The sequence below is a fragment of the Takifugu flavidus genome, chromosome 2, assembly GCF_003711565.1.
Source record: "Takifugu flavidus isolate HTHZ2018 chromosome 2, ASM371156v2, whole genome shotgun sequence".
Lineage (NCBI taxonomy): Eukaryota > Metazoa > Chordata > Actinopteri > Tetraodontiformes > Tetraodontidae > Takifugu > Takifugu flavidus.
Genome location: NC_079521.1, coordinates 7039984 through 7063622, shown reverse-complemented (window position 1 = coordinate 7063622; position 23639 = coordinate 7039984). Strand labels below are relative to the sequence as shown.

Genomic DNA, 23639 nt, shown 5'->3' with positions numbered 1-23639 from the left:
GCCTCACACTACGAAAACAGACATAATTACACTGCGGAAATCAATTACGGAGGAAAAATATCAGTGGGGGAGATCATTAAATTGGTTGTCACCAGGCACCATTAGCAATGTTAACCAGTCACCTGGACGATTTCTGTCTTGATTTGTTTTTTGCTTTTTTTTAAGTGTTGTTAGCGTTAGCGCCCATTAGCATCATGGTGGGTCATTATTTTTCCGCCTTCTACGTGGACACTACACACGGGGTCGGGTGAAGGGCTGGGGGGTGGGGTGGGGATTGAAACAAACTGCTTGCTGCAAATCAAAGAAGTGTCACTCAATCACGGACAGGGTCCAGTTAATTTAAGCTCAGCGATCCACCCCCACCCCCCCTTCCTCCCCCTTCGCTCATCTGTATCTGCAAATGACACATTTACATTCAGCACAATATGAGGCTACAATTTGTTTTACACCTGTGTTGACATTTAATTCAAGAGACAATGGCCGAGGGGGCAGAGCTGTCCTCTGGGCCATTTCAATGTATTTCAACATTCAGCCGTCATAAAAATGAGCCCCTGATTTTATTGTGATAATGGAAAAGTAGACTGGAAAAGTGGATTTGGAATTGGTCTGCACATAATATCGTGTGTTCCAAAAATGAGATTTGCAGCCATGGGGGAAAACAAATCAAGATCCTTTCTTCAGTTATTGAAGCATGGAAGAGAAAATGCAGTTATTTTAATGTTTTTGGAAAATGACGCTATGTTCATACGGCCCATCAAGCTGTGCGTCCGTCCTGGTGCTCTGAGCTCCAGGTGAGCCTCAACGGAGGCACCGGTACGCGAATCTCTCCAATCATGCAAAATCATATTATCAAAGCAAGCTGCAGGATCAAACCAGAAGATCAAAGCAACGTGGCACAAGTTTCAATGTAGCAGAACCAGGTGGCCCTTGACAGAACGGAGCTTAAATCCTCATAGCCAGTAGCACTTATATCCACATGCAAATATCCTTGTGTAGATATTTGATCTGTGTTTTAGGGCAAAGGAGTCTCAGCTCAGTATTTCATTTCATGCACAGAATTCAGTTTTAGTGTGACATAAATATTCATGAAGGTTCCTCCAACCATGATATAAACACGAGACAGAGGCTGAAGTAAGAACGGCCACTTTCTATCAGCCGGACTAGCATGGCTCAAATATTGATGTTACCGCTCTGACTAAAAATTAGACTTGGACTGTTCACTTTTCCCTCAATCACTGTTCCCTCACTATCGTTCCTGCCTAAAGCAAAGTCGAGGCTAAGGGCTAGGGTGATCCGAGTTGTCTGAAGTAAAACAACACTAATCCAGGGGCTGTTTCTGCTTGCTTACACTTCCTTTTGTCTTATCTTTGTGGTCACAACCACTAAGAGATAGAAGCTCCCAACCAAAGAGTTAAATGCTAACATAACTGAAGCTACATGGGAATTTAATCAGCAACTGTGGGGTTTTCTGCTTAATGCTAAAGTCAGACTTGCAACATAATAATGCTAATGAGTTGGTTATCATATGTTGACAGTTTTATCAGTGTTGGCCAGTTGATTTATTTAGATAAATATAGATTTATCTTAGCCACATTTGTCAACATCACAGCTGTGGCGTTGCTACTCTGTATACTAAAATGTTAGAAAGCTCCAGTGTGTATGTTTATCTTTATGTAGGCTTTCATCACAGTTGGATAACAGTTCTACAATATAGACTAGAAGTGCTTCCATTCCAGAGGTGTTTGGTCATGACATAGTTTGATTTTCTCATTTGGATTTAAATGTAGTTTTTATACTGCAAAATTCATTCTAGTGAGCACTATTAATGAGTACTAAACTATGTATGAATACTCCAGAGTGAACATAAACACGGTAACTGCTATGCTAACAGTATTATTAATAGTAAAACTCTAAGTAATGAAGAAGGAGTCAGGAATGTGCATGGAACCGAGCTAGGTGGCTACATGAGGGGGAAATGCAATTACTGTTAACAAAGTTAACTAAATGTTCAACAAAATTGCTTTATGGAGTGCAGATTTAATTAAATAACATTCCATTAAGATTGATCTTTTTTTTCTGGACAGAAGCTACAATTTCTTTTTCAAGAAAGAAAGAAAGAAAGAAGAGACACGCTGACATGATCAGCTAAGAACATCAGCAAAATTTAAGTGGCTTTTTAAAAATGAAAGCTGCATGCTACTTGAATGGACTGCCTTTAATTAATGTGCTACTTCAGAGAACATTGTTAGTGGTTTTGGGTGTTTCGCCACCTCAATAATGATGCTCAGTGGTGCTGTGTAAAACACTCTGCCCTTGTGTAGCAAACCTGAGTGACGAAGACGGGAAGCGTGAAGCTGTGGCACAACTGTCGTTCCCTGTTAACATATCTGACAATAAATCTGTGAATAAACATGGGTTTAACTGCTCCGACCAATGATTTGGTTAAGAAAAACAACATAAATGCTTCCTTTTGTTTGGGCTGTGCGCACATTTGCGAGCGTGCACGCGTGCATTAGCAGAGGTTATAATCTGACTGTTGTCTCTTAGTGATAGAGTGACAAAGCTGCAACTTACACAAACAAAGACCTGCTTTTCTCTTCCTGAAGACAATGCAGCCAGAAGGCTTTTCTTTTTCCCCTGACGTATTACAGGATGACTGATTGCACTTTATAAGTAAGATTCCAGAACTATTAATCATCATGCGTCGGACATTCATTACAAAAAAAACCTCATTACACAGGATCATTTAGAATATGTGCAGCGCTGTGGGGCACATTTATAATATTTTTTATAAGCAAATCTTTCTTGAGTAGCAGACTTTGTGGCAAATGAGTCACATTTATCTCGCTGCAAATACAAATAGTTCAGCCAAGAGCTACACTGCTTTCCTCAGAATGTCTTGAACTATTTTACTCAAGGGGGCAGAGCAGTGACAGCCTTTCAGAGGACTATTTGGAAGCGTTTGCCCTGTTTTCTTCAGTGGGAAAGAACACATGATGAAATCTGCTGATGCAAATTCAAGAAGATCATGTCTGGGCTGCAGCTCAGCACCAAGAGCTGTTAATGTCACAATCCTGCAACAATCTGCCCCAATCACTGCAGTCCAACCACCCTGGGATCTTCGTAAAACCTGCCTTCTAGTGCATGAATGGCGCATTAAAAAAAATCTTCTGCACATTATTAGTGTGTAAAACCTGGATTCTTGTTTCAGCGTGACTGGCTGCTGGAGAAATGCAATAAAACCATAAATAAAAACTCATAAAACCTCCAGGATGTGAAAGGACTCAAAGAAAAGCGAAGCATATAATGCAATTACTAACCATATTTAGTGGGATGTCAATCAAGAGTGTGTTGGAAATGCTTAATGGGATATTGAAATATCATCTTCCAGCATGTGGGGGACGGAAGGCAAGAGTAATTAGTATGAATGACGAGTGCTAAGATGACTAATGCTGCTGAGGACAGAATTCAATTGAGAATAATATAATGAAGTGTCCTGCAGATTTGTCAGGATTCTCTCCTTGTTTCTTATTTATGCTCACAGTCCACACGCTGGTAATGAAATAGTCATAAAAGCAAACAAAACTAGAGATGGTTAAAGGAGGGGTCACGCTGAGTTCCATAAGTCTCATAAATTGACTGGTGAATTTCTTTTTCACACACATATTCTGCTGTACGCGTGTTAAGTTTGTGAAATGTGCTATTAAAAGTGTAATGTGGATCCCCTGGAGGCTTCATCCAGGAAGAAGACACAAGCGAGGGCGAGGGCGGGGGGCCAAAGTCTGTGTGTTTGCAAGAGTGTGAAACAGATTCAGCCACGTCTCCAACAAAGGAGCCTGGGCGCCGCCCGCCGCTCCATTAGAAACATAAACATGATCAGTTTGATGAATAGATTCGAGGCTGACCTGCTAAATAGCCCTGATATCAGTCAGCAATTGCAGCAATGTGGACCTATAAAAACAGCAAATTTAATCCAGTGTACAACCTCATAATAAACAATATCCACCTTTCTTGACCAGCAAACCATTCATGAGCTATAAAAGGTAAAAAGGTTATAAAAACCTATAAAAAGGTAAAACTGATTCGATTTCTTCACTGTTTCTTTTGGTTTCATGGATGTTCTTCCAAGGTTAGATTTGGTAAAAACCATAAAACACAAAGGGTTTGTTTGCTCAAAGTGTTCATTAGTCTTTCACCGAGAGATGATGAGCCTTTTAGCACTGAAGCGGCCACTGAGCCGTTTATTTTAGCTCTTTTGTTAACGGTGTCTTCAGCCTATTTATCCACAGACAGATCTTTGCTTCAAGGTTTCCACTGGTGTAAAACTGCACTCTAAAACATAAAACAACAAACTAGTTAGCTTCAAGATGCTAAGACACTCACTGGGGCGAGCCGCGGAATCATTTCAGCTAAATACCTGTTAGCTGCTTGCACTCGATCACCTGAATTAGTACAACGTCAAGTTTCGAATAGTCTGTGTACACTTGAGTGAATTTCTCCTGAAGCAGCTCTGTGATCAACGTGGCGCCGTAAAAACGAATCTGAAGCCCCATCCAATGTTTAACGGAATGTCTTCAGGCATGAAACAGCTTTTTCATGGGGTATTAGACTATGTTATCTCCCAGCCAATCTCCGCACACAGATATCGTCTTTGTGGTCACGATACAGAATCATTATTAGCAAAGCAAACTAATCTAAGGGGGCAACAGGAAGCGAACGATGATGTAATGACTTCAGGACTAAAATACTCTCAGTGTTGACAGAAATGCTCCAGAGACACAAACAGAAGATCACTTCCTTCTGCTTTTAGAATGCAGTGTTGATAGGGACTGCAGAGTTGAATTCTTCTCATGTTTTATGTGCAACACTGTTTATTGCATTTGCAACAGGAATAATGTGTATTTGTTGCTTAAAGGGTTTTTGTGAGGTCTCTTTTTTAATACGCACGATTGTTCTCAGACCTTGTTATGGTGCACTTCCATGTTCAGAAACTAAACAACACAGAACAGAGAGAATGGTGGTTTTCCATGAAATATCTAATTAAGTCTTTGCTGGGCTGAGTGAGTAATAGGTGCATTTTCAAGGTCAGTGCACCTCTTAATTCCTCTTTTTGTCTGTGTTTTTGGTGCCGATGAACAGTGTCGATGTTTCTGAGGAAACAAATCAATTTCATTGAACTTGTTTCAGAGCATGTGCAACCTTAAAGGGAGCACGTGGCACTTTCCCAAAAGAGGAACCAAACCATTATGATTAACTTTGCCACCAGCTCACTAAAGAGCAAAGGCTGGTGTGGATTAGCATGCTAAACGCTAGCTGCATTTAGGACATGTTGCTGAGGAGAACCAAGGAGAACTTCGGATGTTTGATGTTTGACAACAATGTGTGCCTTTTCCTGGTGGCTCCGTGCTGATTCACAAGTACCCAAATACAAAAATGACACAGATTTGAGACTGAGCGTCTCAGCCTCTTCCCAAAATTTTAAAGCATCAATCAGACCTAATTTAATCAGATCGTGTTTGTTGGAGCAGACAAGAGAGAAGGTCCTTTACACACATGTCTGTGTCACAGCCGGAATACAGCGATCAGAGAGTAAACAAGGACTCCTGGGCTAATTCATTATTCTCCTTTTATTACTTTTTTCGTAACAACGCGTCATTATTCTGAGCTGCTTTTATTCTGTCTGAGCGGCAGCCAGAAGATAATTTGTTTTCACGTAACCAAATGGTTCAGTGTTGCCAGGCTGACAGGAAATGACATATGGCAGAAAAGCATAATTCATCTGGCGGAGACACTCATGTCCAACCATCAGAAAAGAAATGAGTTCCCCTCCCCGGCTGCACGGAAAGAACATTAGAAACAGGAATAAATAACAACAGTTACATCCACACAACGCTGCTGAACCCCAAACCAAACATGTAATATCCAGTCTGATTTGAGGATGGAGGAGCTGCTTATCTGATGCGTGGTTTCCAGGAGACTGTGCTCTCTTCCCTTTCTTCTTTTCCTTCACGCGCAGCACTGAATGGGATTGGACTGAGTGGGCGTATCTGCCGAGGACGTGAAGCTACGACTTGGTTATCAAACGTGAACACCAGGAAAAGTGCTTTGCATATGTGTCCATAATTACAAAGTAGATTTGTTGGCCGCCATCGTGGATTGTTGACCATCTCGAAGTGAGCACTGGAGAGTGTTCAAATGAGGATTATCTGCTGTAGCACAGCGTTCAGTGTTTAGCGCTGTATGTCAGTGATTAAGCCTGTGAATGTTGCATGCCAAAACACATCTCATTTGCATAGCGTTTCCCTCGGTCCAGTCGGAGAAAGGCCTCACCGCGTCCTCGCGTGCAACTTTAATGGGTTACACTCTAATTGTTGGGATTTAGACTTTTCTAGGTTAAATATGAAGCCATTGTTTGACAGACCTGGAGTGGCTACAGCTGAGAGGTGCAGAGCAGCAACGATGTCAAGTAGCGCCGATAAAACACACACACGGGCAGCACAAATGCACTGAAACGTATCACAATCACTGCTGTCCACAAAAAAAGGGACCCGGCCAGAGCGCTCAGAGCTGCTGCGTAGTGAACTCTCAGGTGTCCTCACGAACATCTAGAATTATCTAGAGTTTCTCTTTAGTTTTCTTATATAAGCCCTTTAATTGGGTTATAAACAGGAGTGCTAATTTAGCACCATCTCGTGTAAACGTGTGCTGGTGTGATGCCGCTCTTAAGTATTTGTCAAGCGTCTGAGACAAGGTTGAAAATGGCCTTATGGTAGGACGTGAGTGGGAGTTTAAAGATCTGGAAACAAGAAAGGCAAATGTTGGTATGAAACAAACACAAAACTTACTATTTATCCATAAAGTTCCCGAGCAGACATCATAGCAGGACTCGACACCAGATGTTATCACAGCTACACAAAATGGTTCATACATTAGTATAAATCATTCTGGGAGTCTGTGGAATCAAAAAAGTTTGGTCTTTGTGAAGTGAGATGTTGGGAAAGCACAAGAGGTTAAGGAGCAACGTGTGAGCGAAAGAATGCTGAGATTTACGCAAAACGGCGACAAAGCATCAAAGCTCTGCTCCCGTGTCCTTGTGGCCAGTGGCATCGATTTTCCTCTTTCTGAGCTCTCCACCCTGCAGAGCTGGATGTGACAGCTAGGTAAATGAAACAGCTCTTTTTGGTGCTTACAGCCAGAGGTGATTCCGAGCGTGTTTATTCCATCTGTTACATCTGAAACCCCGCTAACATGTCCGTTTAAAAAGCATCGCCACGTTAGCCGAATGCGGCCACATGTTAGCGGCGCAGCTAACATTGTAGAGTTGATAAAGCGGAAGCGTTCGGACGCTATTTAAAAGCATTCTTTCGCTCACAAGTGTAGAAAATGGAGGCAGACAGATGGAACATTGTGGCGTGCACGGATAAGCGTGGGGGTGGTGTTCTGAGATGTTTCCACACACAGCAATAACACTGAAGGGTTGAAACATTGGTGCGGGGCTGAACGCTGCTCCAATGATCCATCTCAGCACTGAAGTTCAACTTCACTGATAAACAGTCAAAGGTGTGATGACGATCAGAGGATTCCAGAAGAATAACGTGCCCAATTAAATCCTGCTGGAAGAGCCTCCGCAGCAGTTAAGGTGTTTGCACACCGACCCGATTAGAGCCGACCAACTGTGTTTCTGGCATGAGAAAGCAAATTGGGGAACATTTAGCGCGTCCCTTCCTCACATGTGCAAACTGTCCCTGCGAGTAGAAGCTCGCAGCTCCACAAATATAAACTGTACACAAACAAACGCGTGTTTCCACCAGCCTCATTGAGGAGCGCCAGCAGCACAGACTCAGTTCCAGAATTCAGCAGTGTTAGCGCGACTGTTTAGCTACAGCTTTTTGGCGCTCGCCCGTCCTTCGTTTGAGTTCAACGCCTCCATTTCTGTTTTCACGCACTGATTAGCCGAAGCTGAACTGACGTTACAGCAACTCGCCGGCAGGTCCAGGACACACAAAGGCACCTTGGCTGGATGGGACCAGGAGACAAATCATCAGGTGGTTCTGTATGTGAAACAGAAGAATAGTTCAAACAGATGATTCAACTTTCCAGGTGACTTAGTTTAATTAAGTCGTGAAGTTTCGTGTCGAAACCTTTTTAATAAAGAGAGATCAGACAGTTAAGGCCTCCTTTACCCATTTACCATTTAAGGTCAGCTGTTGCTGTCAGCACTTATTGATTTTTGGGTTTTCTCTGAAACTCTTCCCTGTATCTCAACTGTGCATAAAAACTTTTTTTTTTTTGCAACTTTTTGTTATGATTTTGGCTTTTCCAATGCAAAACTTTATGTGCAGCCAGGGAAATAGAAGTCCAGCTCTTTCTCACAAATGGGTGAATTCATTTGATCTCGTGTTTACAGGGATCCTGCAAATACAGAGGACAATAATAAATAATTAAAAACACACACATTAATCACAGTCCTCCTTTCATTAGTACAACATTATAATAAACTCTCATTTTTGAAAAAAAAAAAAAAAAAAGTCCCATAAACGATTTCATTAAATGATTATTAAAGTCGGGTAAAGCCAAACGTCAGCTGAGATTGGAATCAAACGCGTGCACATCTCATGCATTCAAATTCAGTCTTTAATGGGAGTGGCTTCGTGTGTTTGGGGATTGGCCGCCTTCCTCTCACATTTTGCCTTGTTCATACGTACAGCTTCTTACACACGCTCACACACACGCTAGCGTCCTACATCACAGGCACTAATTGCACCATCGTTGGACTCTTTTGTTTCTTTTATAAACCCTTCATTGTCTGTTGTTGTTGTTTTAAGCAGGTGAAGGTGTGTGTTTTCCCCCCTGCACACTTTCGCTGTGTCGCCAAGTAGTTTCCCAAGTTGGGGACTTAAACCTAAACCCGGTGGAGGATACGGACGCATTTCCGGGCACTTTTACGCACGCTGCCTTGACGCGCTGATTTACGCCGGCGCTTCTCTCCACCACTTTGCCACAGTTTTCATTTTCCATGTGAAGGGGGAGGAAAAGGGGGGAGAGAAGGAGGTGGACCCTCGCTCAGTCGCCGGGTCTCGTGGCTCCTTTGTATACAGCAGCAGCAGCAGCTGTGAACGCATGGACGCACGGCGCTTCTGCTCCACCAGGATCACTCCAAGCTTCATGTGGGTTTTTTGCTCGGGCGTAGAGGAGGAATACCAAAACTTTGCCTTTTGGTTTGAAGCCCAGGCTGCAGAGTGCCGTTGAGCCCAGCGAGGCTCGGGTCAGTTTCGCCGCCTCTTTTCTCCCTCTCCCTCTCTCTCCTTCCCTCTGCGCGCCGCGTTCGGATTGTAAACGGCAGAAACAAACTGATCTCCGTGCAGAGTAAAGCTACAGCTGCGCGGCTCCTCTCGCCACACCATGGATGTAAGGTTTTATCCGTCTGCTGGTGGGAATTCTATTCCAGGAGAACCGCCGAATATGGATTTTGCCCACTGTTTGGGCTACTACAACTTCAATAAGGTAAGGAGAAGCCCCCTAACCCTAGTTTTGTCACCACGCTGCTGCCGCTGCGCCCCCACCGAGCCCAGCAGCTTTCCTGGCTGCCAATCTGTTCCGAAATAAGTGAAATGAAAACGAATGAGTCGTGCGTGTTGAGTTTCATCTTAATGGTTGTTTGCATCTGTTGGCCAGCGCTGTCGGTCAGGAGCTGCTTAATTAGGGCTTCAACTTCTGTCGCTGCAAACTTTCTTGTTTATGACCGACTGGAAGTGGAGCAGCAGGCAGGTGTAGTGCTGTCCTCCACAGTCCACGGGCGCTGTTCTGGATCCAGCACCGCCTTTTCCAAGATCACTGATGGGTCACTGCATCAGCACATTCCCCTCAAACAATGAGATTTCTCGAATGCACCTCCGTCCTCAGCCAACACAACTTTATCTGGAGAGACTTTTATGGACTCTGCATGTTTGGGCTGCTCTTCAGAGGGATAGAAAGCACTGCAGATTATCATGGCACAAAATTCTGAACTTCCCCAGGAGACGGATCACGATGTTTGCCCACTTTTGTGTGTCTTTCATTGTTTACAAGTTGTTGTGTTCGGTTCTCCGTCTCATTGCAGGCAGCCCCGCTCCTGAGCTGTGAGCAGGAACATTTCTGAGCAATGACAAGTTTATTAGCTCTCAGAGGAGAGCCAAAGGTTATGTAAAACCCGGATAATAGCTTGTGATATTTTGTCAGTGGTGTAACACTTGAACTCTCGGGTCATTATCCTTCAGTAGCCTGATGCTCTGGAGCCCAGAAAGAGGGAAAATTCAGCATGACAGACCAATGACAACCATGGCTGTGCTGTTTTTGTAAAGTTTAAACAATGGCTCCACCCCACCTCCACCTCTGCACACACACGCATACACACTTCTGCCAATTATTCAGCTCTATATTGCATCTCTATTTGGCCTTGCAATTCGATGCTGCTGCTCAAAAAAAAAAACAACTGAAAAAAAAACAGTTGCTAGGTTTGTCTCAGTATTTCATCAGCTCTTTGTCATGTGGCCAAGTTGTCATATGTGCCCAATTTCATCATGTCTTCATCACCCCTGAGAAATTTTAACTGCGTTGCTCTGAATTGGCGTAAGAGTTTTGAGCTCTATTTTATTCCCGCTCATAAATTCCCCAGGTCAAGTGAGATTTTCCATGTGTGACAGTAATTGGTCACAAACATAAGGAGGCAGAAGAGAGTGAGGCTGGAGAGGCGCTTATTCACTGTCTCTACTCTCATATGAGGAGTGGGGGGGGGGGGTTTCATGCTAATTACAGTGCATTTCTCTGCTGAACAAATGGGCTCTTTTGCCTGCATCTTTCAAATAAATCCTCAATTTTATTTGAGTCATCCCTCACTGAAAGGTAGCACAATGTGGAGCAGTTTGTCACCACCGAAATGTGACGTGCTGACAAGTCACACAGAAGCAAGGCATTATTCCTTTAATCTATTTATAATCTGTCACACAGGCAGCGTGCGCTCTCCAGATTCACACGTTCTGATTCGAAAACAGGCAACACCCTCTCAAAACGCTGTCAAAAAGAAATGTTCAATTTTAATGACAAGAGAGGCAGGCTGGCCCAGTGGCGCTTTGAAAGATCACAGATTCTTTAAAATGTACAGGAGAAATCCAAAGGAGTCGCACAAACTTAATTAGGTGCTGCAGAGCTGATGACTAATGAAGCTGTCTGTGTTTTTGGCACAGGGATGAAGGAGGAATAGTAGCGCTGAAAAGAAGCCTGCTACAACTTCACAGCTTCTGAGAGGAATTTAACAAGGAGAAATCACTTGCTGTAATTGGTTGGAGTAAAACACAGATCCCCGAAGCATATCTATTTCTCTCTTTCAATTTTAAATACGAGGTGTTGGGATAGGTGGACGTGAGCAGCGGGGTTAGTTTCTGCTTAAATCAGCGATAGGCTGGCTCTTTTTACTGACACTTACTTCAGATTGCATTATTCTTGATTTATATACGGTGGAGGAGTCTTGCTTTTACTGGCTCTCTTGTCTGAAACCACATGGTTAGTTAAATGTACAAACGATCCCACTAAAGTTTGAGAAAGTCTAAATGAACACACGGACCCGTTTATTCAAGCTCATCTCATTTTTGTGGATGAATGGAGTGAAAACCCGGCGTGTTTTTGCTGGGCAGCTTGTCTAGTCACGTTTAACACAAACAAAGGGCAGCTTGGATCGGACCGCTTTTGGTATTTGTAAAAGTCGACTGTGATTGACTTTAATGGTGTCATGAAAGCGACCCAGCATTGCTCACATATTTATGACCATCTGGCCTATTTCTTTTTAAGGTTTAATAATGTTTCAGATACAGTATCCATTTATCGTGGGCTTTCATTACCTTCAGACACAGAAAGCCAAATCACTAACAGATGTTGACACAAAGACTTCACCTGCACTGGTGCAAACATGAGGAGTTCATTTACAGCACTTGTGCAGGCGCTGCAGATCTATCTATCTATCTATCTATCTATCTATCTATCTATCTATCTATCTAGCTATCTAGCTATCTAGCTAGCTATCTAGCTATCCATCTAGCTAGCTATCTAGCGATCTGCTTGCATTTGTCATCGTTTTGCATTTGATTGCTTCTGTTGATGACAGATAAGCTCAGTTCTTTGGCTGTAGCTCTTTCAGAGCGAGTGTTGTGTGGTTCCCCTCTTGCTTTCCTGCCCTCTCAACCCTGCCTTTCATTGCCAAGCCATTTGTGATAATGGTAAACCACGACTGTACTTCCCATTGAACGCGGTTGAAGAATTAGAATTTATTCAGCAGCTGCTCTGATTATTTTTACCCACTGGCTGATAATAGGAAGACAAAGTATGATAAGAATGCTGTCCATGCTGATAAAGGCTGTAAAGGTTCCAGAAATGACTGAGCCTGACTGAATCAGTGGAGCCTGCTCACTGTTTGTGCGGTCCTCTCCGTCCTGCATGCGCGGGTAAGCTAAAACCGACCAAGGCTGAAGTGCTGCTGGCAAGACCGTCGTGAGTGACTGTATCTACAGCAGCAAACCCCTGGGCAGTAAACTATTAATTGCATGGGCCTCTTTTGTCCCAGCCGGCTGTCCTGCTGCAGTGGGAGGGAAGGGGTTAATGCTGGCCTCAACCAGGGGGCCGTGTGCATCCCTCCAGTGTACACAGCTGGTGCCATTTCATCACACACATTCTAAACATATCCAAACACTGCTTTAAGAGAGTGTGTATATGCCTGTATGTTTGGTGGGGGGTGGGGGTATAACCTCAGCAGTCGTCTGTGTTGTCAAATGGAGCACGTGATGGATACGACTCTGAGGTGCATGTTGGAGGTTTTAATGCCGAGCGAGTAGCTGGTGTGTTTTGCTGAGTCTTTTAATTGTGGCTTGTCAGGAGACGTAGTTCAACAGATTTATTTAACACCTAATTTCCCTGCTGAGATTAGATGCTGGTATTTTTAGCCAGCTTGCCGAAGATGTTCCGTACTTGGAGCTTGCTCTTCTGATAATGCTGCTCGCCACTTCCTGTTTTTTTTCCCCTGAACAACACCGATGACAGAAAAAACCAAGATTTAAATCATTTTTTATAATCACGCAGGGGATGACACAAACGCACATTTGTGGACATGTGACCACGACTCCCTTTGAATTTCATTGAAAGTATAATATGACCAGCAGCAGCCGTGGGTTTTGTTTACAAGGCGGACATGAAAAAGGCTCTGTGGTCTTTGATGGACATTGACCGTGAGCCCATCAGCAGTCGTAAAGATTTCCATTGCTGCTCGTAAATCTACTTCATTACATCTCTCTGCATTACTCTGTGCGTTATTCAGGTGGACCTCAGAGGGTTCGGCCAGTTGCCGCATCGGGAACCTTTCAGACATAAAAGTCCCCGTGCAGAGTGACCTCATGCTGATGAGGGACAAATCTGAGTTCTGATGATCCAGGCAGAGAAGAATCCACGCCGCTCGCGCTAACAGGACTGTTTGATTTTACACACGTCGCCACTGTCGGTCCCTGCTGAGTAGAAACAACCTCCTCTTTGTCGTCTCTTTGTAGGTGCAGATGTTTCAAAAACATCTCTTCCAGCCACACAGAGACGCGAGAAGTGTTATTGGATTTTGATTATGCACACAACATCGCTACACTATCAGTCAAAGCACGGAGACGCCTCAGGACAGATAGTTTATTTTGACAACCATAGTCATGAAAAAGGAGGATCTTTTTTTCATCTGCAGTTTGTTTCCTGGTTATTTCAGTGTTTTGCAAAAAGAGCATTAGCTCACCTTTCACTTCTTCTTGAAAACTTTTTTTTAAATGAGCAGACGCACGTTATGAGTGTTCGACAATTAAACCGTCAGGCCAAAATCATTACTTCCGTCTTTGCTTTTCCAAAAAAACACGCGTCATTACGGCGCAGATGGAACATGACACGGCAGTTATTCAAATGTTTAATTCAATTTGATAAACCGTCGTGGCATACAAGAGAACTCCACACTTATTTCATTTGCTAAATTGTGTGACTCAGAGCAGAGCCATTTAAAGCGACATGGTTTGCAGCGGGTAGATAAGCCGCAGAGCCTCCGCTGTCTTCAGAAACAGCCACCAGTCCAGCATCCACACGGGCTGATCTCATCTGTGAGGAAGTTGTTAACTTTATCTGCATCTTTCCTCTAAAAGATTAGATGACACCGCTGGGGTCAGTGGAGGAGTTGCGCTGCAGTTTTAGATATAATGTAGGCTTTAAAGGTGAATGTTATTATGTGAGAACAGTTTTTAATCTATTTTTTTAGTATGTTTTGGTCATTTTTGTGACTTGAAATCAAAGTAAAAACCCCACCAGAGATGTTTCCCAGTGACCAACTCTTTTAATCTGCTTTTGGCTTCTTTGACAGCCTCGACCTTACTTACTTACTAAAAGGGGGGAAGCAAACCGCTTTTACCATGAATTAAGCAGTTTTCAATAGGACCAGTCAATCACTTCTGGCTGGCTGCTTCACTAAGTGTCGCGTCCCCTCAGTGGTTAGTCTCACTGTTAAGACACATTCATTTTTAAAGCATCCCAGCGAGGCAGTCATTTCATGTTTCATAGACCTAATGTCCGACTCTCTTAATGGCCTCAAAGACTGTATCCCAACATTCAGCTGCTTTCCTTTTAACTTGACTTGCTTGACTTAAGCCGCCCTCCTAAGCTCTTCTCCAGGAGCACACAGACCGCTGACAGATGTCCACAGTTCCATGCGATAATTTCTTGTGCTTTCAGTGAGAGAATCGCATTTGTAAATCTGGAAACACGGTCCTGTGTATACGGTAGACATGTCAACTTATTGTGCCTATGGTTTCGGCAGCTGTGTTAACCTTATTCCGGCAGGAGGCAGGTGTGTGTAGTACTACGTGTCATTATGCAGTATAATGAATCCACCCCTCCAGTCCTGCCTCCGTCACACATTCCCACAATGCAATGTGTTACCAGGCTGCACTAAAAGGCCTGGCAAAAGCAGCAGGTGTGCAAATATTCCTCAGACCTGTAGGACAAAAAGCTTAAACAGTGGGAGTAAATAAAATTTGAATGGTTAAACAGACGGCATGTTGGAGCAAACTACCGTTTTTGAAAAGTAACATTAACTTCAGCTGTTATTGTGCCGCAGAACTTTTCAGAAGACAGAAAAAAACCTGAGATTGTTTGTGCTGATGAATAGTCCTATTTTTGAGTGTTTTTTTTCCTGTAGTTGGATCTCAAACATAAAGGTCGCATGTGAGATTTAAGAAACATCGACATCTGTATGAGGGTTTGCTGTCATACTAGCAATAATAAAGCACGCTCTAAAGCGGCATCGCCCTCTGAATGAGCTTTTAAAAACCTCAGAACTGGAAAACTGCCATCTGAGAGAGCTGCCGTCTGATTGAATCTTTTATGTGCATGCTTTAGATTGACAGGTATATTACCTGCTATATGCTTTTTACCTTCTATTCAGGTTCAGCTGGAGTCGCTGCAGTTTTAAAATGTGCCTTCTGCCAGTCTTCAGTTGCCCTTTTCTTCATCTTTTCCACGTTACTCTTTTGCAGCCCTGTCAACAACAAGCTTGCACAGAGATTTGCTCCTCGTCATTTCACGTCTTTACCTCCTTTTTGCCCTGATGGCGCCGACTCATTAAGTGTACAACAGCAAAGTGGCTCTGTGGTAAATGCTGTTGCTAGGCAGGAAAGACCATGGTTTGTATCCCAGCGTGGTTCTTTGGCCTGAGTTTGCATATTATTCAGTGAGGGGTTTCTCTGGGTGCTCCTTTACCCTCATAACCAGCAAACATGCTCGGGTTGATATTCAGACGGTACCCTTGACCGAAGCAATGACTCCGGATCTGGAACCGGTCCCCTGGTGCTGCATGCTAGCTGCCCACTGATCCTCAGGGATGGTTAAAGGATGCAGAGGTCCAATGTAACCAATGAGTTTCTTCTTCTGGTGTGTATTCTGACAGCCTCATTGACACAACCTACACATGACCTTGTGAGTGCTTTATGATGAAAGCTGTCATTGTAGTAGACCGAGAGAACCCAACTGTTGAGAAAATGCTGCATAAAATAGGTAGGTTCTTCTATTGAATAAAGCATGACTGGAAGGATTGTTTACCTCAGATTTGCAAATGTAAACCATGATTTATTCTTACAGCCATCTGGTTTTATTCAGATGTGTATTTAAAAGGAGCGGCGACTTTATCCAAGCATCTGAGAGGGTCCGAGAGGTTCTGATGTCCTGGTTGAGCCTGATGTTTCTGTTTCTGACACGCAGCAGAAGAAAAACCAACGTAGTGGTTCATCTTTTGTAGGACGGTAGCTGCACTGTGTCAGCGAAGGGGTTGCCCTCCTGCATTAGTGACCATCCCAGCGCTAAACAAGAAGATGCTGTATTAAAGGTATCGCAGGTTGGCTGATTAAAGTGTTGGGTCAGAGTTAGCCAAGGTTAACGGTCCATAATGAAACATTCTGAAGATAATGATACGCTGCCTGGTTTTACGAGGCTGCTCAGCTCAGTGGTGGTGACCTTCATCAGTTCCACGGGTTTGCCGTGGCGATCGGCAGGCACCCCCGTGGTTTTGAGACTACATTAGTTTCTGATATGCATCTGTAGCGGTGGAGCAAGCTGCGGCGTCTGTCTGTAGCTGCCCTTAATACCAGCTGCGTGCTTTAGCTGATTGAACAATCAGGTGAGCAACTTTGGACACAGAACAAAAAGAGCATCTAGCGGTGTTTTTACAGACTGCTTGAAAAAGTGTTCCCTAAGCAATAGCACACCTTTTGTTACCTGCATTTGTCCTCTGTTATTGCAGGGTGTAGTAAAGATTGTGCACCCGGTCACCCAGATTATACCCTTGGCAATCCTTTGGGTTTCATATTCAAACTTGGCTGCCGTCTGGGCTATATGATTACTGAATAAGTAATACCTGTAACACTATTATCCCTTCCCTGACTCACCGATGTTCACATTAACTGTATCCCAAATGCAGGATCTACTTGAGCTTGTTGTGCATCCCTAAAATGTGCTGCATTTAGAGTCTTAAACAACTGTAATAGTTTTATCTTTAGGGCTGCCTCTATGTTGCCTTGTTCATTGATATTTCTGCCAGTAAATCCCATTTATGTTAATATACTGAACTCTTAATGCTGACCGGGACTCCTGTTTGTTCATAATTCACAAAGATACACACTTTGCAGAGCGCCAAGTGCAGTTATCGCTGTAATGGCGTTTATTTACTTTTGTTATGTAATTCTGTATCGAGTGCTTAACACAGAGGTGCAGGTTCCTGTTAACTTTTGACAGTTTGAAAAGTGGAATTGGACCTGTCTGTCTGTGCGTGTGCACCCAGTTTACGATAAATGGACTGAATCCAAACATACCTTACAGGCCTTGTTAGGCTCACGACCGCATGCAGAAGAGAACAAATAACAGGAAATAAATAAAAATACAAATGATGGTCCAAAGCCTTTATCCATTAGACTCTCATAGGAAGGAAGCTTCATGCAGCAACAACAAAATAGTCCATAAATTAGTTTTCTTTGCCAAGAGCCCCCTGGGATGTACCATGGTGCTTAATTAAAATCCAGAAGGATCATGTTTTAAGTGAGTAGGTGAGTGAGCACTGAATAACAATGACAAACCATGCCCTGGAGCATTCCTCCTGTGTTTTGGAATATAATAACAGCATCCTTCTTTTTTTCCCTCTATGTCATATAAATGCGATTAATGCAAAAAGAGGCTGTTTGAAGCACATTGTTGTCTTTGAGATTTTTAGTAAATACAGCCCTTCCTGGCAGTAGAAGCCGCCAAAAGCACTGCTGACGTATTAATCTTTTAATTGACCGTAAAAGATGATGAATTATGAAAGACCTCATTATTTGGAGGTTATGCAACTATATAAACATAATTATTGAAATGCTATATATTTATTCTGTCTGATTAACGTGGTAATATCAAGTGGATGGCGCCTCAATCCAGAACCGAACTCACAGATGAAAGCATTTCACACTTATTGTGACCTGTCAGTTCTCTTGTGACATGAAGAGATACTTCAGTAAATCAACAGGGGACCATCCCATTAGCAACCAGATTGTTTTCTTCTTCTTCTGGTGTGACAGCGATAGGAACATTAACTGGCCTACATACTTCTGCCAGAGTTCTGATGTGCACTGACTCTTAAGAGAGGCTAAAAAAAGAAAAGTACATTTAAAAATGGAGGGCCTGTGTGTAGTTATCGGCAGAAAAAACCTCTCCCAAGTCAAATCCACTCAATTACAGCACTCTGGAGAGCTATCCCCAAGCAACTGTCCCATTGGCTAATCAGTCACAGCAAATTGCAGTGCTGAATATTTCAGACTACGCAGATTTGAATAAAGACATCGGGAATATTTCACTCTTGCATAGCGCTTTCGAATCATTTTCGAGGCCTTCGGCCAGAGCTAACATGGACTTTTCGACAGCTGATTTAAGTAGTGGGTTTTGGGGGGAAGGAAAGCAAACACAAGCACCGTCAGTCACTGTGCTAAGCTAATTGGGTCAATCTCTTAAGTGAAGATGAATGAAGAGATCGGATCTCCACGTGTGTCCAGCCAATCTTTCCCCTCTCTGGCTGTAGGTAAATTAGCTGATGACAGTTTAACTTGTATATATAATATTTCCACAGTGTGGCGCCCCCTGGTGAACTCTCACTTTATCACTTTCCGCTTAATTTCTGTAGTGATTAACAGAACTAATGACATTAAACCTCTCTAATAGGCTGATAGGGGGTCAGTATTTATTTCTCTGCGTGTATACATACAGCAGATCTGGAGGTGCACCTTCACAGCCTCTGGTCCTCCACACTAACTCACAAATATACAGGCAGAGAACTGGAGAAGCAGGTTAAACGTGATCCTAATGAAGACAAATGAAGAGTGAAGCGCACGAAGAGGTGCCGGGCAGACTGCACGTTGCTCTCGATTGAGTTGGTGGAGAAACTCAGCCTGGTCCTCAAATAGAGGTCAAGGCTCACAAAAAGTCACAGAGCGCTTTTTTTATTGCCTGCAGTGGAGAAGCTGATAAAACTTCTCAGAGTGAATTGAGGAAATGGGACCATCAGTAAGCGTGTGCTTCGTTTTGGAGCGATTGTTTGAAATTGGACAAATGAGGCAGATTTAGGTGTGTGTACTGTCACAGCTTGCAGATGTACAGAGATAATTGTGTAGTTATTTAGCTAGTGTGAAGATCAGGTGCAAGGAACCGGACTGTCAAACTGTCAAACTCTGACAGGTCGGAGAGAGAAATTCCTCTTGAGAAAATGGCTTCACGCGATAGGAACCCACTGAGGCGCCGCGTGGAGATGTGTTTTTTTTTTTTTATCCTCGTGTGAACTAAGTTGGTGTGCTCGTTTTAAAAGAAAAGATGACTTCAATACACAGCACACCTTCAGCAGTCTTTTGATCTCTGTCACTTTCACGCAGGGAATGAAAGACCTCTTCATCCTGAATAAACGATGATGTTTGTCTTTGTTCCAGAGCTTTTCAAATATAAGTGCAGCGATATGGAATCAAAGTTGAAGCTTTGTGTTGGTAATTATTCAAAGCTGGTGTCTTAATCCTCCAGCACTTTAGAAGCAAGTGTTAAAGAGGCATTTTGAGTGTAAAAACATTACCGAGGCACTTAGCCCGACGGCTGCCATCGCGGGACGAACATGTGACGGCTGTGGTCAGGTTTGGCTAATGGCGTCCTATTGTGATGTCAAACTGCCACATGAATGTACAATAACATACTAAAGACAATTAGTTAAGCTAATGTTGTAATTGGTGTCCTTTCCATTTGCTGTTAGACTCTGAGAAATCTAATCTCAAATATGCTGAAATTATCCAGAGAGAGCAGAAAGAGGAAGAGCGGAACAATTCGCTCATGTGCATTTTCATTACTTCACTTCATTTGGCCCAATCCTTCTGTTATTCTCTGCCAACTTGTTGATTGTCAGTTTGCAAACGTATTTATTTTTTTTATTCTGGAGAGGAGCTGCGCAGTGTTTGCAGCCGGACCTCCGTCAGTAGCGCCAAGCAACACAGCCACAAATTGGAATGTGGTCCAGCTCTGGGAAGGCAGCCAAGATTTAAATTAGACAATAACCTCTGCTCTCACTATATTGCCTCTCTTTTCCAGCTGCAGGCCCAGCCATTTGTTTAATACAGTCAGTCATGTAGTGTATAATAGACTGATATATGAGTCACTGCTCAGCAGTTTGTGTTGTTCAGATTTATAGGTCTGTTTGCGATTAGTGTGAGCTTATGGTAAGAATAACAGGATGCATTCAAGTTGTACACATTAATGGGGAATGTATTTAAAATCTCAAACTGGAGTTGAAACAGAACAGAAGATTTTGGAGTCCATGTTGTCTTTTAGTATTTTGTTCCAGACACAAAAACCCAAACATTCCTTCCTCTGCTGTTACTTGACGGCTAATAGAAAAATGTGTCGAGTCTGTCACTAGAAGCTCTTGAGTGTGCACATTCCCTAAGCTGGTTATAATGAGTGTATTAGCCAGTAATGGCACACGGGGAATAGAAAAAAAATGCATCAGCTGCCGGGGCAATAAGAGCAGAATCAACTCCCAGCAGCTTTCAACGGAGCTTCAAGTGAATCTGACAAAACAGAACGAGCGTCACCGTTAGCACTGCTAAAAAACAACTCTGTTCCCAAGGAATGAAAGCTCTTATTCTCCTTTATCACATTCATCTCATCTACAGTAATCAACATATTTACCCCCCCCCACCCCCAATCAAACTTTGCTCTGAATTTAAGGAACAGAACAGCAAACAGAGGTGAGCAACCTTGTTACTTAAAAGCCACCCTTCAGATAGCATCTTGAGCTGGAGTTTCTTCAAAGCTGCAGAGAGTAAACAGCCTTGAGTCATGGCTTAGCAGCAAAGGCAGGACAACGCCACCGAGCTCAGCCTTTCTCGTATTGCTTCCTCGAGAGCTGCGTGTCCGTGCAACAGCAGCCATTGTGAGAAAGCTACACCGTGATTTTCGGAGGCCCTCTCCATCGTCTAAGCTCCTTTGTGGCTGTGGGCCAATGGCTTTGCACCCTGCCAGATCAAAGATGGAACCCCATTTAGCTTTTGCTTTCTTTTAGGATTTGCTCTTCAGAGTACAGAGCCGAGACTCGATGGTTGGGAAAGAAATTGGGATGTTGGATCTTGACCTACGTACTGTTCAGATTCATGGTCGGTCTTCTTGGGCCCCTTTATGACTCTTTGTTCTGCCAGATACACGACTCTTGTTTTCTCTGAGTCATGTGTATCGTGATGTTGGCTGGATGTGGCAATTAGACAAAATGCCAGAATTAATCTATAATTGTCACTGTGCTTATTCTATTCAAATAAACATTGGAACCAGTGAAATGTGCTGATGGAGAGATTTTAGATTTTTGTGTTTCCAAAGATATTGAGGATTAAATCACTATTGAAAGTTCAACATTTTCTGTGTTTGTGTGTGTAAAAATGGCTGTGTGATTAGTTCAGAATAAATCAGATGAGTTGTGATACCGCTGGCAATCGTGCTCTGAAATCTTAACACCCCTGGTTCTAAAGCATGAGGGGAGCATAGAATTCAATAGCATCTCAGCTGTGTATAGACCCAAGATGAACAGATGAAGAATTCTGTTGATTCCTTCAGGATTGAAGGTTATTTTCTATTTTACTTCTCTTTTTTCTTTCAAGCGATCCGTCACAGTTGGAGAGATGTCGCATTCCTGGCTGCTCAGGTTATTACAAACATGGATTATCTTCCCAATTTTGGGTTTATGATGCTAAGCTAGCACAGCAGTAAATGTAAGCAGTCAATGCAAATAGGTGCAGTGCAGTTGCTGTATTCCTTGATGTTTTTAGAAAACGCAGATTGAATCTCCGCTGCATGTTCTTCACAATGAAATGAGCCATTATTATTATGAACAATGGTAATAACATGAGCTATAACTTCCTACCAGCGTCAGAAACTGTCAGACTTTTTTCAACTGTCATGGAGACATCTTTTATAAGCGCGGTTGTTGCTGAAGCTGGTTCTCCGGAGTTTCATTAATAAATGACATCATACGGCTGAAGAACCCTGGGCGACGTTAGCGTAGCAGCCTGCCAGCATCCCATCACACCGCTGTGGTCAAACCTGTGTGAAAGTGCTTCTCCTGTTTACCTCAGCACCGTTTGGTCTTACGAAGTGTTCCAAGTTTACTTTTTCCTGATTGACAGCGTTTGTGCCTGAAGTAATGTACCGGTGCAGGAAACAGAACAAATGTCACTCTCAAAATACTTGAGAAGAAATGCCAGGATATAACATGCTGGTTTCACCCAGGTCTGTTTGTGTCTCCATCTTATCACTCGTGTTCACCGTCTGTGCTGAATATAAATTTAGCCCTGAGGATTATGCTGGATGCAGCAGCTGTAGTTCACCTTTTACTGTCTTTCACCGCTGCTGTAATGAAGCTTCAAAAGCAGAATTCATATTTGCTGGGCTGTAAAATCACTTAAAGCTTTGTACAGAGCTCAGTTTTAGTTTGGTAAAAATTGGGAGAATGATTCAAATTTTGGGGGACTGCATGTGTCTTTCTTAGATTTGAACATCACTTTAAACCTGAATCTTAAACACTTTAGACATTTTTACAATCACATTTCAAGGAAACCTTATATGGCAAATTCTATCTATGTTATGTATATTCACACCTTCGCTGTATAGCTGCCAGGTGGTTAATGATTTCACTGCAGTGTTGTGGTATAAACACTTAATGTTTGTGAAATGATGAGCGAACTGTGAAGACGCATGCTGAGATGTTCGTGGTCAACACCGCTGCACCGCGACCCTCGGCCGGCTTCGCCTCCCTGATGGGACTTTGTTTCACTCTGGATTTCTGGCAGTGTGGTGCTCACGCAGAGGCCGGACCCGAAGAACGCTGCCTAAAATGAACTTCCCCCTCAGTTCTGTGCTGCTGAAGTGCGGCGGTCCTAATCGTAGAAGACAGTGGCGTTGGGGGAGTAATGATTTTGGCTTTAAACTGAATTACCAATCGATTCTGCCTGCAGATCAGAACGCAGGTTTGGAGCCGGCTGTGCGGCCGCGCTGTGCTGTGGAGTCGCTTTACAAATGGACTGCAGAACACATAGCAGGAAATAATGTATATCTGTGTATGTCAGCTCAGTGCTGCAGGGCGCGAACCGATCCTGTGAGATCTGCGCTGGTTTGTAAATGAACGAGGACACGCTGAGATTGTTTTACAGAAAGTGAAGCAGAGCTCTGTTAAAGGAAACTGCTACTTTAGTCCTTCTGTGGCTGAGAGGCTCTTCTGTAGGCCCAGCTTTGCATGAAATCATTTGCAGCAAATTACTGCTGGTTACTTTGGAGTGGGGGTTGACCTTTGACCCTTTTTATGGAGCCCATGGAGAAGATATTAGCACCAGAGTCATGTTCCATGGAACACACGCTAGGCTGTGATTACCAAGCTGAAGCCAAACTGTAGAATCGCTGGTCAGCAGTAGATTTGTTTTGGGAAAGCTTTGACTCCGTTTTTGCTGGGGGGAGGGGTCAGAATGAGCCATGTTCTGATCACGCTGTAGGAGCAGGTGAAAACGCTCCAC

The 23639-nt window shown here is 43.3% G+C and overlaps 1 protein-coding gene across 1 annotated transcript in view; it reads left to right on the top strand.

The window, feature by feature from the left end:
• The first annotated feature begins 8707 nt into the window (after positions 1-8707).
• The window catches only part of tox3 (TOX high mobility group box family member 3), a 33657-nt gene continuing 18725 nt past the window's right edge, over positions 8708-23639 (top strand). Inside the window, exon 1 of the mRNA XM_057025346.1 lies at positions 8708-9504. Within this exon, the coding sequence (XP_056881326.1) occupies positions 9403-9504 (102 nt within the window). The 5' untranslated portion in view covers positions 8708-9402. The remainder of the gene's footprint in view (positions 9505-23639) is intronic.